The 14,051-nt window shown below is 41.8% G+C and overlaps 1 protein-coding gene across 1 annotated transcript; it reads left to right on the forward strand.

Moving 5' to 3' along the window:
- The first annotated feature begins 5,153 nt into the window (after positions 1-5,153).
- LOC138906783 (uncharacterized) lies at positions 5,154-8,075 on the forward strand. Its single transcript, XM_070196399.1, has 2 exons — positions 5,154-5,785; positions 7,772-8,075. Exons 1-2 carry the CDS (start codon positions 5,154-5,156, stop codon positions 8,073-8,075), a joined length of 936 nt encoding a protein of 311 aa, XP_070052500.1.
- Positions 8,076-14,051: the final 5,976 nt, after the last annotated feature.

The following is a 14,051-nucleotide window of genomic DNA, read 5'->3' on the forward strand; positions in this document are numbered from 1 at the left end:
CAAATCCCAGGAGCGCCCCCGATATTGAAGGGACTGGATTCTAAGAAGATCGTGCAAAAACTTTTTCTCCCAAGAGCATCCCCAAAACCGATCCCCAAGAAATTTCATATGCCTGAAATACCTAAGTACAACGGAACAACCGATCCGAACGAGCATGTAACCTCTTATACATGTGCCATCAAAGGGAATGACTTAGAAGACGACGAAATCGAATTTGTTTTATTGAAAATATTTAGGGAGACCCTGTCGAAGGGAGCCAAGATATGGTATCACAACTTACCCCCTAATTCTATTGACTCATTTGCTATGCTTGCAAACTCTTTCGTAAAAGCACATGCCGGTGCAATCAAGGTCGAAACCAGGATATTGGACCTTTTCAAAGTCAAACAGAAGGAGAACGAGGTGCTCAGAGAGTTCGTGTCCCGTTTTCAAATAGAACGAATGGATCTGCCGCCGGTTGCTGATGATTGGGTTGTTCATGATTTCACTTAGGGACTCAATATTCGAAGCTCGGTGGCTTCGCAGCAATTAAATCAAAGCTTGATAGAATACCCTGTCGTTACCTGGACAGATGTTCACAATCGGTATCAATTGAAAATCAGAGTCGAATATGATCAACTCGAGGCACCTTTGAAGTCTATATACACTGACCGGATTCTTGATAGACCCAAGAGGGACATCGATCGTGAACCGGGATCAAACGGGGATCGATATTGGCCCTATAATGGAGATCGAAGGAGCAGCGGGTCTGGGCGGAACCCTGTGAGGAACGACAGAAGAAGTGATCGAGGTCAAAGAAACCGGGGGCTCATAACCAAAAATGGCTTCGACAGGACCACCGGGCCTAAAGAAGCACCAAGGCAATCGGAGTACAACTTTAATGCCGATGTTGCCGCCATCGTATCTGCTATCGGGCGCATCAGTGATACCAAATGGCCTCGACCTCTACAATCTGATCCAGCTCAAAGGGACCCTAACCAGATGTGCAAATATCATGGCACTCACAGTTATAGAACGGAAGATTGTCGACAGCTGAGGGGATAAGTAGCCCGTTTATTCAACAATGGGAACCTTCAAAAAAAATTGAGCGATCGAGCCAAGAACCACTTTAGAAATAGGGATTCTAACAAACCGACATGATGAGAAGATACTGAACCTCAACACGTCATAAATATGATCATCGGTGGAGTCGACATCCCACAAGGGCCAATGTTGAAATGCACCAGATTCTCCGTCACCGGGGAGAAACGAACTCGAGACCTCTGTTTTAAAAGGCGTTTCTGGGGCGAGCTCCGGGGCGATGGTGTGGGGCGAAAGTGTCAAGAGGATTTGGGGCGTACGCCCGGGCGTTCGGGGGCGCAATGTTTTAGTAAAGAGTAAGCCCCGGAGACTTTTTCAAATTAAAACAAAATTTGTTGAATTAGTCCTTCATATAATACCCAAATTCTCAAAAGTCAGTTTGGTAATTACTCAAAAGATTTAAAAAGGAACTCAAAAGTATTAAGTTTAAAAGTAAAGACCTTTTTTATTGATTTAAGCCCTAATTCATGATTTTTCCAATTTTTTATCTTGTCCGCTAGTCTGCTAATATCTCCCAAAAGCATCGAATATTTAATTTTTTTTACAAATACAAAGAGAACTACATTCTTCTTCATAGCAGCAAATTCAAAGTTCAAATTGTATGTTAATCATCATTTTTGTTCCTCCATATAGAAAACTTTACTCTTTGACTCAAATTACTTGTGCTTGTAAGTAACGTATAATAGATTGTTTTGATTAATTTTTTGTGGGGATGGAGCACACATATATATAGTTTTCTTCAATATTTATGCAATTTTACCTATTTATAAGTATTTACTGTCATTATATTATTTTATAAAATATTAAAAACTCAATACCTATGGGGCTTACGCCCCGCTGAGGCATATGCAAAATGCCTCGCCTTACGCCCACGCCTTTTAAAACACTGTCGAGACTACATACCTGAAGGAGCCTTATCCTTCAGCGATAAGGATGAAAAAGGGATCATACAACCTCACAATGATGCAGTGGTAATATATGTACTCGTAAATAAAACTAGAATCAAACGTGTATTAATTGATCCAGGTAGCTCTGCCAATATTATTCAGTCAAAGGTCGTAGAACAGCTCGGTCTACAAGACAGGATCGTGCCAGCAGTCCGAGTCCTAAACGGGTTCAACATGGCATGTGAAACCACCAAAGAGGAGATAATATTACCGGTCAACACCACCGGATTCGTGCGGGAGGCCAAGTTTTATGTGATGGAAGGGGATATGAGGTATAACGCCCTTCTCGGAAGGCCATGGATCCACCACATGAGAGTAGTACCCTCAACTCTTCATCAAGTGTTAAAATTCCCAGTCCCATGGGGGGATCAAGACAATCTACGGGGAACAACCAGCCGCAAAAGAGATGTTTGCCGTCGAAGAAGTGGTCACAACACCGAAGGAATGAATTCTGGCGCCGATCCAAAAGCGAAATAGCAATTACTGATCCCGAACTTCATCCCATCAGATAAGCAAAAGACTTACTGTGACGATGATTACGGGGTTCCCCATTCTTTTATAATCCCTGATGATTCCGACGCAGCCAAATCTACGGTCGAAGAGCTGGAGCAGGTTGTATTAATCGAGCATTTGCCCGATCGGAAGGTATACCTGGGCATGGGATTAACTCTCGAACTCAGGAAAAAATTTGTTCAATTCCTTATAGTTAACATAAATTGTTTTGCTTGGTCACATCTTGATATGACAGGGATCCCACCATAAATAACTACTCACAGACTAAGCATGGACCCAAAAATTAATCCGGTCAAGCAGAAGAGGAGGCCCAGTCCGAGGTCAAATATGCTTTCATCAAGGACGAGATATCTAAACTCCCAAAAATAGGGTCTATTCGAGAGGTTAAATACCCGTATTCGTTAGAAAATGTAGTGGTAGTCCCTAAAAAGGGGAATAAACTAAGAATGTGTGTAGATTACAAAGATTTGAATAAGGCATGCCCCAAAGACTCTTTTCCTTTGCCCAACATCAATGGTATGATCGATGCCATGGCCGGCCATGAGATCCTCAGTTTTCTCGATGCCTATTCCGAGTAAAACCAAATACGGATGGACCCGAGTGATCAGGAAAAAACCTCCTTCATCACTAAAAATGGCACATACTGTTATAATGTAATGTTGTTTGGATTAAAAAAATGTTGGTGTCACATACCAATGCCTAGTAAATCGGATGTTCGAAGATCAAATAGGAAAATCGATGGAAGTTTACATTGACGATATGTTGGTTAAATACCTGCAAGCAGAGGACCATTTAAAGCATTTGCAGGAAACCTTTAGTATATTGAAGAAATACAATATGAAGCTGAATCTGAAAAAATATGCATTCGGAATTGGGTCAGGTAAATTTCTCAGGTTCATCGTATCCAACCGAGGAATCGAGATCAACCCTGACAAGATCAAAGCTATCGAAGATATCACGGTAGTGGACAATGTGAAGGCCGTGCAAAGACTAACCGGGCGCATCGTCTCCCTGGGGCGATTCATCTCGAGGTCCTCCAATAAGAGTCAATGATTTTTCTCGTTGGTGAAGAAAAAAAATAACTTCTCATGGACCCCGGAATGTCAACGAGCTCTAGAAGAGCTCAAAAGATACTTATCGAGCCTAGGGTTGTTCATTTGGATCGGATATCCGAAATCCGAATTGATCTGCTCAATTTCATATTTCGGATATTTGGATTGGATATGGATTATGTTTTATAAAATTTTGAATTTTCGGATTGGATTCGGATTGGTATGATTTTAATCTGATCCGATCCAAAATCCGAAATTATATGGACCTATATACTAAAATTTTAGGGTTAGGGAGTATTTCATTTTTCAACAGCCCACTGCCCACTTAGGTTAGGTTATAACTTATAAGTTATATCGAACTACTCTCTCTCACATTTTTCTATTTCGGCTTCTGCCTCTCTTCTACAAGAACAAGAGTCCAACACTCTCCAACTCCTTGTTCGACTTCCGCCTCCAAGAGTCCAACTCCCTTCTCGACTTCCCCCTCCCTTTTCAGTCAAGACCAAACTAATATGTTAAAGAATTCTTAATGATTCAGTTTATTAGATAACTGTGGGTATTTTGGTTTGTTTTATTTTTCTATGAAGATTGTGTTTTGTTTATTACAATGAAAGACAATTGTTGCCTTTCAGTGTAATTCATATTGTGGTTTGAAACGTTAAGCTGCATTTGAAACGTTAAGCAACATTCCTATATTTTTATTGATAAACACCAATCTTAGTGGCAAGAAACAGAGAGCATTACAAAAGAGTGAGTATGATTGGCAATAAGCCATAATAATACGAATAATCCAATCCGACAATCCAAAATATTTATCCGATCCAAAGTTTAAAATCCGATCTGATCCAATGTTAATTCGGATCGGATTCAGATTGCATTTTATAGAATTCGAAATTCAAAATTTGAATCTGAAATGTGCTAAATCTGATCTTATCCGATCCGTGCACAACCCTAATCGAGCCCACTGCTGCTTCACACACAGAAGACGAAGGAACAACTATACTTGTATTTGGCAGTATCAGAGATAGCGGTAAGTGGAGTCCTAGTCTAGGAAGAATGAGGTACGCAATTTTTGATTTATTATGTTAGTCAGACCTTGGGTGAGGCCGAAACTAGATACCCCCACCTGGAAAAATTGGCGCTCGCTTTGCTAAGTGCCTCGAGGAAGCTAAAACCATACTTCCAATGTCACCCCATATGTGTCGTAACTACTTACCCATTAAGGAACGTTATGCATAAACCTGAACTCTCGGGCCGATTAGCCAAATGGGACGTAGAAGTAAGCGGGTACGATATTGAATATTGACCTCGGGCCGCCATTAAGTCCCAAATATTAGCAGAATTCATGGCCGATTTTACACCGGCCCTGATACCTGAGGCCGAAAGAGAGTTATTGATTAACTCAGGGACACCTTCGGGAGCCTGGACCCTCTTTACAGACGGGGCCTCGAACGATAAAGGGTCCGGACTTCGTATCGTATTAAATCCATCAACAGGTAATATAATTAGACAGTCTATTAAGACTGTGAAATTGACTAACAACGAGGCCCAATACGAGGACATGATTCAAGGCCTTGAATTAGCCAAAAACTTGGAAGCAGAGGTGATCGAAGCCAAGTGCGACTCTCTCCTTGTGGTAAACCAAGTTAACGGAACATTTGAGGCCAGAGAAGAGCGAATGCAGAGATACTTAGACAAGTTACATGTGTCGTTACATCGGTTCAATGAGTGGACTTTGCAACATGTACCTCGGGATCAGAACAGCGAAGCCGATGCCCTCACTAACTTGGGATCGTCAGTCGAAGAAGACGAGCTTAAAATAGGAGAGGTCGTACAACTTATGAGATCAGTAGTGGAAGAAGGCCATGCCGAAATCAACTCGACGAGCCTAACTTGGGACTGGAGGAATACATACGTGGAATATATCAGGACCGGAAAACTACCCTCGGACCCAAAAGAATCGAGGGCTCTGCATACCAAGGCAGCCCGGTTTAGTTTATCCAAGGATGGAACCTTAGTCAGAAGAATGTTCGATGGACCGATGGCAATATGTTTAGGACCAGGGGATACTGAATACATTTTGAGGGAAATCCACAAAAGTACCTGTGGAAATCACTCGGGCGCTGAATCATTGGTTCAAAAAATAATCAGAGTTGGTTACTACTGGATCAACATGGAAAGGGATGCAAAGGAGTTAGTTCGAAAATGCGATGGATGCCAGAGGCATGCCCTGATGATTCATCGGGTAAGAGAGTTGTTACATTCGATATTGTCACCATGGACGTTCATGAAATGGGAGATGGACATCGTCGACCCCCTTCCGCGGGAGCCCGGTAAGGCCTAATTTATTTTATTTATGACTGACTATTTTTCTAAATGGGTGGAAGCACACGCATATGAAAAGATCAGAGAAAAAGAAGTCATCGATTCTATCTGGGATCACATTATATGTCGATTCGGAATACCGGCCAAGATTGTGTGCGATAACGGAAAACAGTTTATTTGCAGCAAAGTAAGCAAGTTTCTTGAAGATTATAATATCAAAAGGATCTTATACACTTCTTACCACCCCAATGGGAACGGATAAGAAGAATCCACCAACAAAACCATAATCCAAACCCTCAAAAAGAGATTGGTCGACGCCAAAGGGAAATGGAAAGAAGTGCTAACCGAGGTCCTATGGGCGTACCGTACAACTTCGAAGTCCAGTACCAGATCCACACCATTTATTTTGGTTTACGGCACCGAAGCTTTAATACTGGTCAAGGTCGGAGAACCAAGCATCAGATTCTGACATTCCACAAGGGAATCAAATGACGAGGCTATGAGTACGAGCCTAGAACTATTAGATGAAAGGCGTGAAGTCGCCCTTGTCCATTTGGCCACCCAAAAATAGTGGATCAAGAGATATTATAATCGAAGGGCCAACCTTCGATATTTCAATACTGGGGACTTAGTATTAAGAAAAGTTACATTGAACACTCGAAACCCGAACGAAGGAAAATTGGGACCGAACTGGGAAGGACCGTATCAAATTATCGGGATCACCGAAAAAGGATCCTACAAGCTCGGGACAATGAACGGCGAGAAATTACCATGCAACTGGAATATATCTCACTTAAAACGATATTATTGCTAAGGTACGACCCCAATTCTTTCTTCTATTTTTCTTTATTACATTTCAAATTGACACTTGCAGACAACTTATAAAGGATGATACGAGATCTTAGGTCTAAAAGCACGCGTTGCACTCTTTTTTCCCTTGAATCGGTTTTGTCCCAAATGAGTTTTCCGACAAGGTTTTTAACGAGGCAACAAGTAATCGTGCTAACTTAGAATGATCACGACAGCATTCAAGGCCTCTCATCGGTCAACCTCGTACACTTGGGCAATATCCTCGGGTATCGAATTTTACAAGGCATTTCGACTTCGTGATTGAAGGGCCTCGATCAACGGGATTTATTGTAAGGGCCAAACGATCAAATGAATCGTGCCCGCTCAAATCACTCGAGCCATGGCACAAAACGTGTATAAATGTACAACTATTATGCATAGGAATAAAAAAGGAGACTCTTCTTTGCATATAAATATCTCGTCTTCAAAAATGTCACTTGCATTTTTCAAGGAATTTCCTACACCTGATCCCCTAAAGATATCGAGCCCAAGGGCCACTTTAATCCGAGTTCGAACATTCACTGCACTCGGGGACTGTGGGCATTGCCTAACTTAAAAGGCTAAGGACGTTCCGAGTTAATAAAACTTGAGGGCATATGGCATGCCCGAATCTAAAGGCTAAGGCCATTCCGAGTTAATAAAACTCGAGGGCATAAAGCTTATTTGGCATGCCCGAACTTAACGGCTAAGGTCATTCCGAGTTAATAAAACTCGAGGGCATAATGCTTATTTGGCATGCCGAACTTAATGGCTAAGGACATTCCGAGTTAATAACACTTGAGGGCATAAAGCTTATTTGGCATGCCCGAACTTAAAGGCTAAGGCCATTTCGAGTGAATAAAACTCGAGGGCATAAAGCTTATTTGGCATGCCCGAACTTAACGGCTAAGTCCATTCCGAGTTAATAAAACTCGAGAGCATAAAGCTTATTTGGCATGCCCGAACTCACGAATTGACTAGAGGTGGTAAAAGATATTATGTGACTTTTATTGATGAATTTTCTAGATATACTAAGTTGTATTTGCTTAGAAGTAAAGATGATGCTGTTAATACTTTTATTTCTTATAAAATTGAGGTTGAAAATCAACTTAGTAGAAAAATCAAAAGAATTAGATTTGATAGAGGTGGAGAATATTTATCTTTGAATGAATTTTGTAAAAAGAATGAAATAATTCATGAAGTAACTCCGTCTTATTCACCTGAGTCAAATGGAGTACCTGAAAGGAAAAATCGAACATTGAAAGAGATGATGAATTCTATGTTAGTTAGTTCTAATGCTCCTGATAATTTGTGGGGTGAAGCAAAATAGAATACCATATAGAAGAACTGGCAAAACTCCGTATGAATTGTGGAGGGGTTATAAACCTAACTTGAAATATTTAAAAGTGTGGGGGTGCCTTGCTAAAGTTTTTTTGCATGAACCTAAAAAGAGAAAAATAGGTTCTAAAACTGCTGATTGCATGCTTATTGGATATGCTGAACATAGTGCTGCATATAGATTTCTTGTTTTAAAAAGTGATGTGCTTGATTGCAATACTATAATTGAGACAAAGAATGCTGAATTTTTTGAATATATTTATCCATTGTCTGATAAAATTTCTCATACACATGTTGAAACAAAAAATGAAATTACCTCTAATGAAGAACTGAGAAGGAGCAAAAGGCATAGGAAAGAATATTTTTCTTATGGAAATGATTTTCAAAATTTTCTTGTCGATAATGAACCATCAAATTATTTTGAAGATACTTCTTCAGATGCTAAATATTGGAAAGAGGCAATAAAAGTTGACTAGTGGCAATATTGTATCTTACTATTCCTTCATTTACGATAGTGCCGGGTCTATGAATTTTCTATCGCGTTTGCTTTGCATCTACTTTCTCATTTTCATGATGTTATTTTTTCTATGGTTTCTATTGGTGATACTGATATTATCTTTTTTCGTCGTCTTAAGTCGAGGATCTTTCGGAAATAACCTATCTACTCCCTCGGGGTAGGGGAAAGGTCTGCGTACACACTACCCTTCCTAGACCTCACTAGTGGGATTTCATTGGGTCGTCATTGTTTGAAGTAAACCAAACTTTTGATAGCAACTAATAGGGGAATTTGATTCAACAACTGAAAGGAAATTACAAACTTGAAGGAAATTGAAAAGCTGCAACAGAAGGGTAAGAGGTGAGAAGGGATTACACCAAGAAAGTGGGGAAGAGATAGAGAAAGAGCTGCAACATTACACATTAACCATACCACTACTGATATTAGACATGTCTATTATAACAATATAATATTTCCCTATAACCAACCAGCTATTGACACTTGCCTCATCCAACTTGCCATATAAAATCCCCCAAAAGCCTATTGGGCTGTTTCAATCTTCTGCTCATTCGCAGTTGATCCCCAGGCCCAAGTTCTTCTCCCATTTGGTCTTTCAGCCCAACTACATCATTATCCAACACTAGGTCCAATGACGGGTTCATAATGTTACTCCCTCTTGAAAAGAGAACCTTGTCCCCAAGGTTCTGAGCAGCTGAATCTTGAAGTTGTAATGGTGTAATCTGTTCATCTGGCTGCCCCTTACCGTGCTTGAGTAAGGAAATATAGAACACTGAATGAATCCTAGCTTCTTCAGGTAATTGAAGCTTGTATGCCACAAAGCCAATCTGCTTCAGTACCTTGTAAGGTCCAAAGTACTTCCTACTTAGCTTGTGTTGGTGAGCGCTCCTCAAAGACTGTTGCTTATATGGCTGCAATTTCACGAACACCCAGTCACCTTCCTCAAAATGATCATCAGTTCGCCCCTTATCAACATCTTTTTTCATGCGGGATTATGACTTGGACAGATTAAACTTCAGGATCCCCAGTACTTCATCTCGTTGTAGCATGTACTGCTCAATCAAATCATCGGAAGCACTACCCAACACATAGCAAGTGATGGTTGGAGGTTCTCTGCCATATAATGCTTGGAAGGGTGTCATCCCCGCTGAAGTTTGAAAAGCTGTATTATACCAAAACTCGGCCCATGGTAACGTGGGTACCCATTCATGCGGTCTGTCAGCCACAAAACACCTTAAATATTGCTCCACACACTTATTTAATGCCTCAGATTGCCCATCGGTTTGGGGATGGTAAGCAGTACTCATGGCTAGAACAGTCCCCTATAAACGATGAAGCTCTTGCCAAAATGAATGTAGGAAGCGAGGGTCTCGATCCGTCACAATTGCTCAAGGAGGACCATGCAACTTAATAATATGGACTACAAAAGCTTCAGCCACGGACTGGGCAGTGAAAGTTACCGGTAAAGGAATAAAGTGCCCGTACTTAGAAAGTATGTCAACCACGGTCATAATGGTGGCTTTTCCCTTAGAGCTCGGCAAGCAAGTGATGAAATCCATATCTATCTCCTCAAAAACCATTTCGGGAACGGTTAATGGTTGTAAAAGACCTGCAGGTAGCTTATTGATGTCCTTGGATCGTTGGCATATTTGGCAAGAGGCAATGTAAACCTTAACATCATTACGCATTGCTGGCCAGTAAAAGTTTGAGGATAAGCGATGAAAAGTACGAGCAACACTAGCATGTCCGCCTATCTTTGAATCATGAAATTCCTGAAGCAAAAGTTGTTTTAAGGAAGAATCGTGTGGTATGACCAGACGACCTTTGTAAAAGAGCAACCCTTTGCAAAAAAAGTAGGCTGCATAATCCGTAGGTTTGTTTTCCATGCCCTACTGGATGGCCAAACTCAGGATGAATTTTGTTTGCCTCTATCAACTCAGCGAGCCACTCAAATGAACGCTCAGAAATAGCATAAAATGTGCCAACCTCAGGTGGTCTAGACAGGGCATCCGTAGCCTTATTCTGTTTTCCCGGTCGATAATTGATGGTGAAATCATACCCAACTAATTTTCCTAGCCACTTTTGTTGTTCTGGGGTCTGAATTATCTGAGTTGTGAGGTTTTTGAGGGACTGCTTGTTAGTGATTATTGTGAAACGTCGCCCTAAGAGATATTGCCTCCATTTTGCCACAGCTTGCGTGATGGTATACATCTCTCGGTGGTAAGTTGAGGCTTTTTGAATCCTAGGACATAATTTTTGACTGTAAAAGGCAATAGGTGCCCTTTCTGTGACAGGATTTCCCCAATCCCTACGCCCGAGGCATCAGTCTCCAGAGTAAAATCATCATCGAAGTTGGGCAGGGCCAGAACTGGAGTAGAGCTAAGCCTAGACTTCAGGTCCTCAAAGGCTTGTTGAGCTTGCTCATTCCAAACAAAGGCGTCTTTCCGGAGTAAATCAGACAATGGACTGGCCACAGTGGAAAAGTGACGAATAAAGCGCCTATAATAACCCGCAAGGCCCAAGAAACTGTGGACCTCTTTAACTGACTTGGGTGTGGACCATTGTTGTACAATAGAAATTTTTGAGGGGTCGACGGCAAGCCCATCTGAAGATATAACATGCCCCAAATAATCCACCTTGGTCTGCCCAAACTGACATTTGTTGCGCTTTGTAACCAATTGGTGTCGTTGGAGCAATTTGAGGACTAACTCCAAATGCTCCAAATGTAACGACCGGGATGAACTATAGATGAGAATATCATCAAAGAATACGAGTACAAATTTGCGAAGATGAGGCCGAAAAATGTCATTCATGGTTGCTTGAAAGGTCGATGGGGCATTGGATAAACCGAACGGCATAACCAAAAACTCGTAATGGCCATCATGTGTCCGGAATGCCATTTTAGGAACATCAACAGGGTGAACACGGATCTGATGATACCCAGATAAGAGATCCAGCTTCAAGAAAAATTTAGCCCCATAAAATTCATCAAACAACTCGTCAACTGAGGGAATTGGAAATCTGTCACGCACGGTAATGGCATTAAGAGCCCTATAGTCAACACAGAAGCACCATGATCCATCCTTCTTTCGCACCAACAAGACTGGTGATGAGAACGGACATGTACTAGGTTGTATTACTCCCTCCCCTAACATATCAGATACGAGTTGTTCCATTATTTGCTTCTGAAAATGAGGGTATCGATAGGGCTTGACATTGACTGGACGAGCCTCGGGGGCAAGATGAATGGAATGATCAGTTGTTCGCACTGGTAAAAGTCCATGTGGTTTAGTGAAGACAACAGCATGTGAATCTAGTAATGCCCCTAACTCTGAAGGTATATCCTGTGGTGCCCCAGAATCTTCGTGTACTAGAAACAGTCAAAAACAAGTAGCAATAGCATCCGTGGCATGATATCGGCGTAATGTTTGTAATTGAGCCGGTTGCAGATCATCCGGGGGGTCACCCACCCACTTAACTTGCTGGCCCTCCAAATAAAACTCCATTTGGCGAGTGGAATAGTTGGTCAGTATCGGACCTAGAGTGGCTAGCCAAGCGCCGCCCAGAACAATATCCGCTCCATGGAAACCCAAGAGATATAAGTCCATTATGAGGTCTGTTCCCTGGACAGAAAACGAAACAACACGAATTACTCCTTCACAACGCAAACGCTGGCCATTTCCCACAACCACCGAAAAATTAGTGGTGGGTTCAACTATAAGATTCAGGAATTTGGTTGCTCGTGTCTCAATAAAATTATGTGTACTCCCACCATCAACAAAGACAGCAACAGGGAAACCATGGACATGACCCTTGAAGCGAAGAATTGTTGGAGAATGACCACCAGCTAAGGCGTGATAAGACATTGTCGATTGGGCCTGTAACTCCAAGCACTGAAATTCATCTGCCAACATTTCATCCGACGTGATTTGTGCGGATTCGGCAATGAGTGGTTCGAAATCGTCTTCAAGCAGAAGGATTTGGGGTAGGGATTTGCATTTGTGATTTGCCACGTATTTCTTATCACAATAATAACACAATCCCTTATTGCGACGTTGCTGCATCTCCGCCGGCATTAGCCATTTGACGGGCACTCGAGGGCCCGATGTGGAGGCATTGCGTGCTGGCACAAACTTTGGACGGAGGAGTAGGCAGTAAGGGTTGGGTTCTAGAAAAAGCAGGTTGCATGGGCCCTCTTTCTATCTGCAAACGCTGCTCATGAGTTTGGGCCAAAGAAATGGCCTCATCAAGTGTTTTAGGCCTGTGAACCAAAACTGACGTTTTAATATCCGAACGGAGCCCAGACACAAATAACTTGAGCATCAAGGATTCAGAAACATCTTCCGTTTCATTAGCTATTGCTTCGAACCGAGCCTGGTAGTCGGCAACGGTAGAAAACTGACGGAGCTTGGCCAAGCGACCTTCAGGTTCTTCCAGCTCTTTTTTTTTAAATCGAATTGCCAACTTAGCCGCAAAATGAGGCCAGTCAACCAGTTATTTGTTACGGAAGAGCCAGCGATACCATTCGAGAGCCTCCCCGTCTAAGTAAAACGAAGCAATCGTCAGCCTCTGTTCTGGAAGAATTTTGTAGAACGAAAAATACCTGTCAACCTGAAAAACCCAAGCATCTGGGTGATCGTCGGAGAACCGACTCAACTCCACAGAAGCAGGTTTGTGCCAGAGCACGACAGAGTTACCACCACCATCGTTTGTGGACAGAACCAGCTCAGTCGTCTTCGAACGAGACGTCTCTGCTACGGACCCGTTCAACTGAGATCCAATGGAAGCCACCTGAGAAAGAACCTCTTGCATCAATTTATGCTGACCATCAAATGTTATGTGGAGTTCCGACATCTCCCGGGCCATGCCCGTTTGCGCGTCTTCCAGTTGCTTGAGTCGAGTATCCACCATTTGGCAGATAACAATGAAAGCACCAATGAAGTAAACCAAATTTTTGATAGCAACTAATAGGGGAATTTGATTCAACAACTGAAAGAAAATTACAAACTTGAAGGAAATTGAAAAGCTGCAATAGAAGGGTAAGAGCTGAGAAGGGATTACACCAAGAAAGTGGGGAAGAGATAGAGAAAGAGCTGCAACATTACACATTAACCATACCACTACTGATACTAGACATGTCTATTATAACAATATAATATTCCCCTATAACCAACCAACTATTGATACTTTCCTCATCCAGCTTGCCATATAAAATCCCCCAAAAGCCTATTAGGCTGTTTCAATCTTCTGCTCCTACGCAGTTGATCCCCAGGCCCAAGTTTTTCTCCCATTTGGTCTTTCAGCCCAACTACATCATTATCCAACACTGGGTTCAATGACGGGTTCATAACATTGTTGTTGTTGTTGTATTCCGATCATTTCTTTATTTCGATATTAAAAATTGATGGATAAAAAAAATTAAACGATAGCTCACCCATTTTGAGTGTTCCCAGG

Source organism: Nicotiana tomentosiformis, chromosome 1 (assembly GCF_000390325.3).
Source record: "Nicotiana tomentosiformis chromosome 1, ASM39032v3, whole genome shotgun sequence".
NCBI classification, from domain to species: Eukaryota; Viridiplantae; Streptophyta; class Magnoliopsida; order Solanales; family Solanaceae; genus Nicotiana; species Nicotiana tomentosiformis.

Excerpts from the sequence above, each read along its gene's own strand:
- LOC138906783 (XM_070196399.1), top strand. The coding sequence starts at position 5,154 with ATGATTCAAGGCCTTGAATTAGCCAAAAACTTGGAAGCAGAGGTGATC. Across the intron at positions 5,786-7,771 it reads ATGGAAAGGGATGCAAAGGA|ATATACTAAGTTGTATTTGC; the intron begins GTTAGTTCGAAA and ends TGAATTTTCTAG.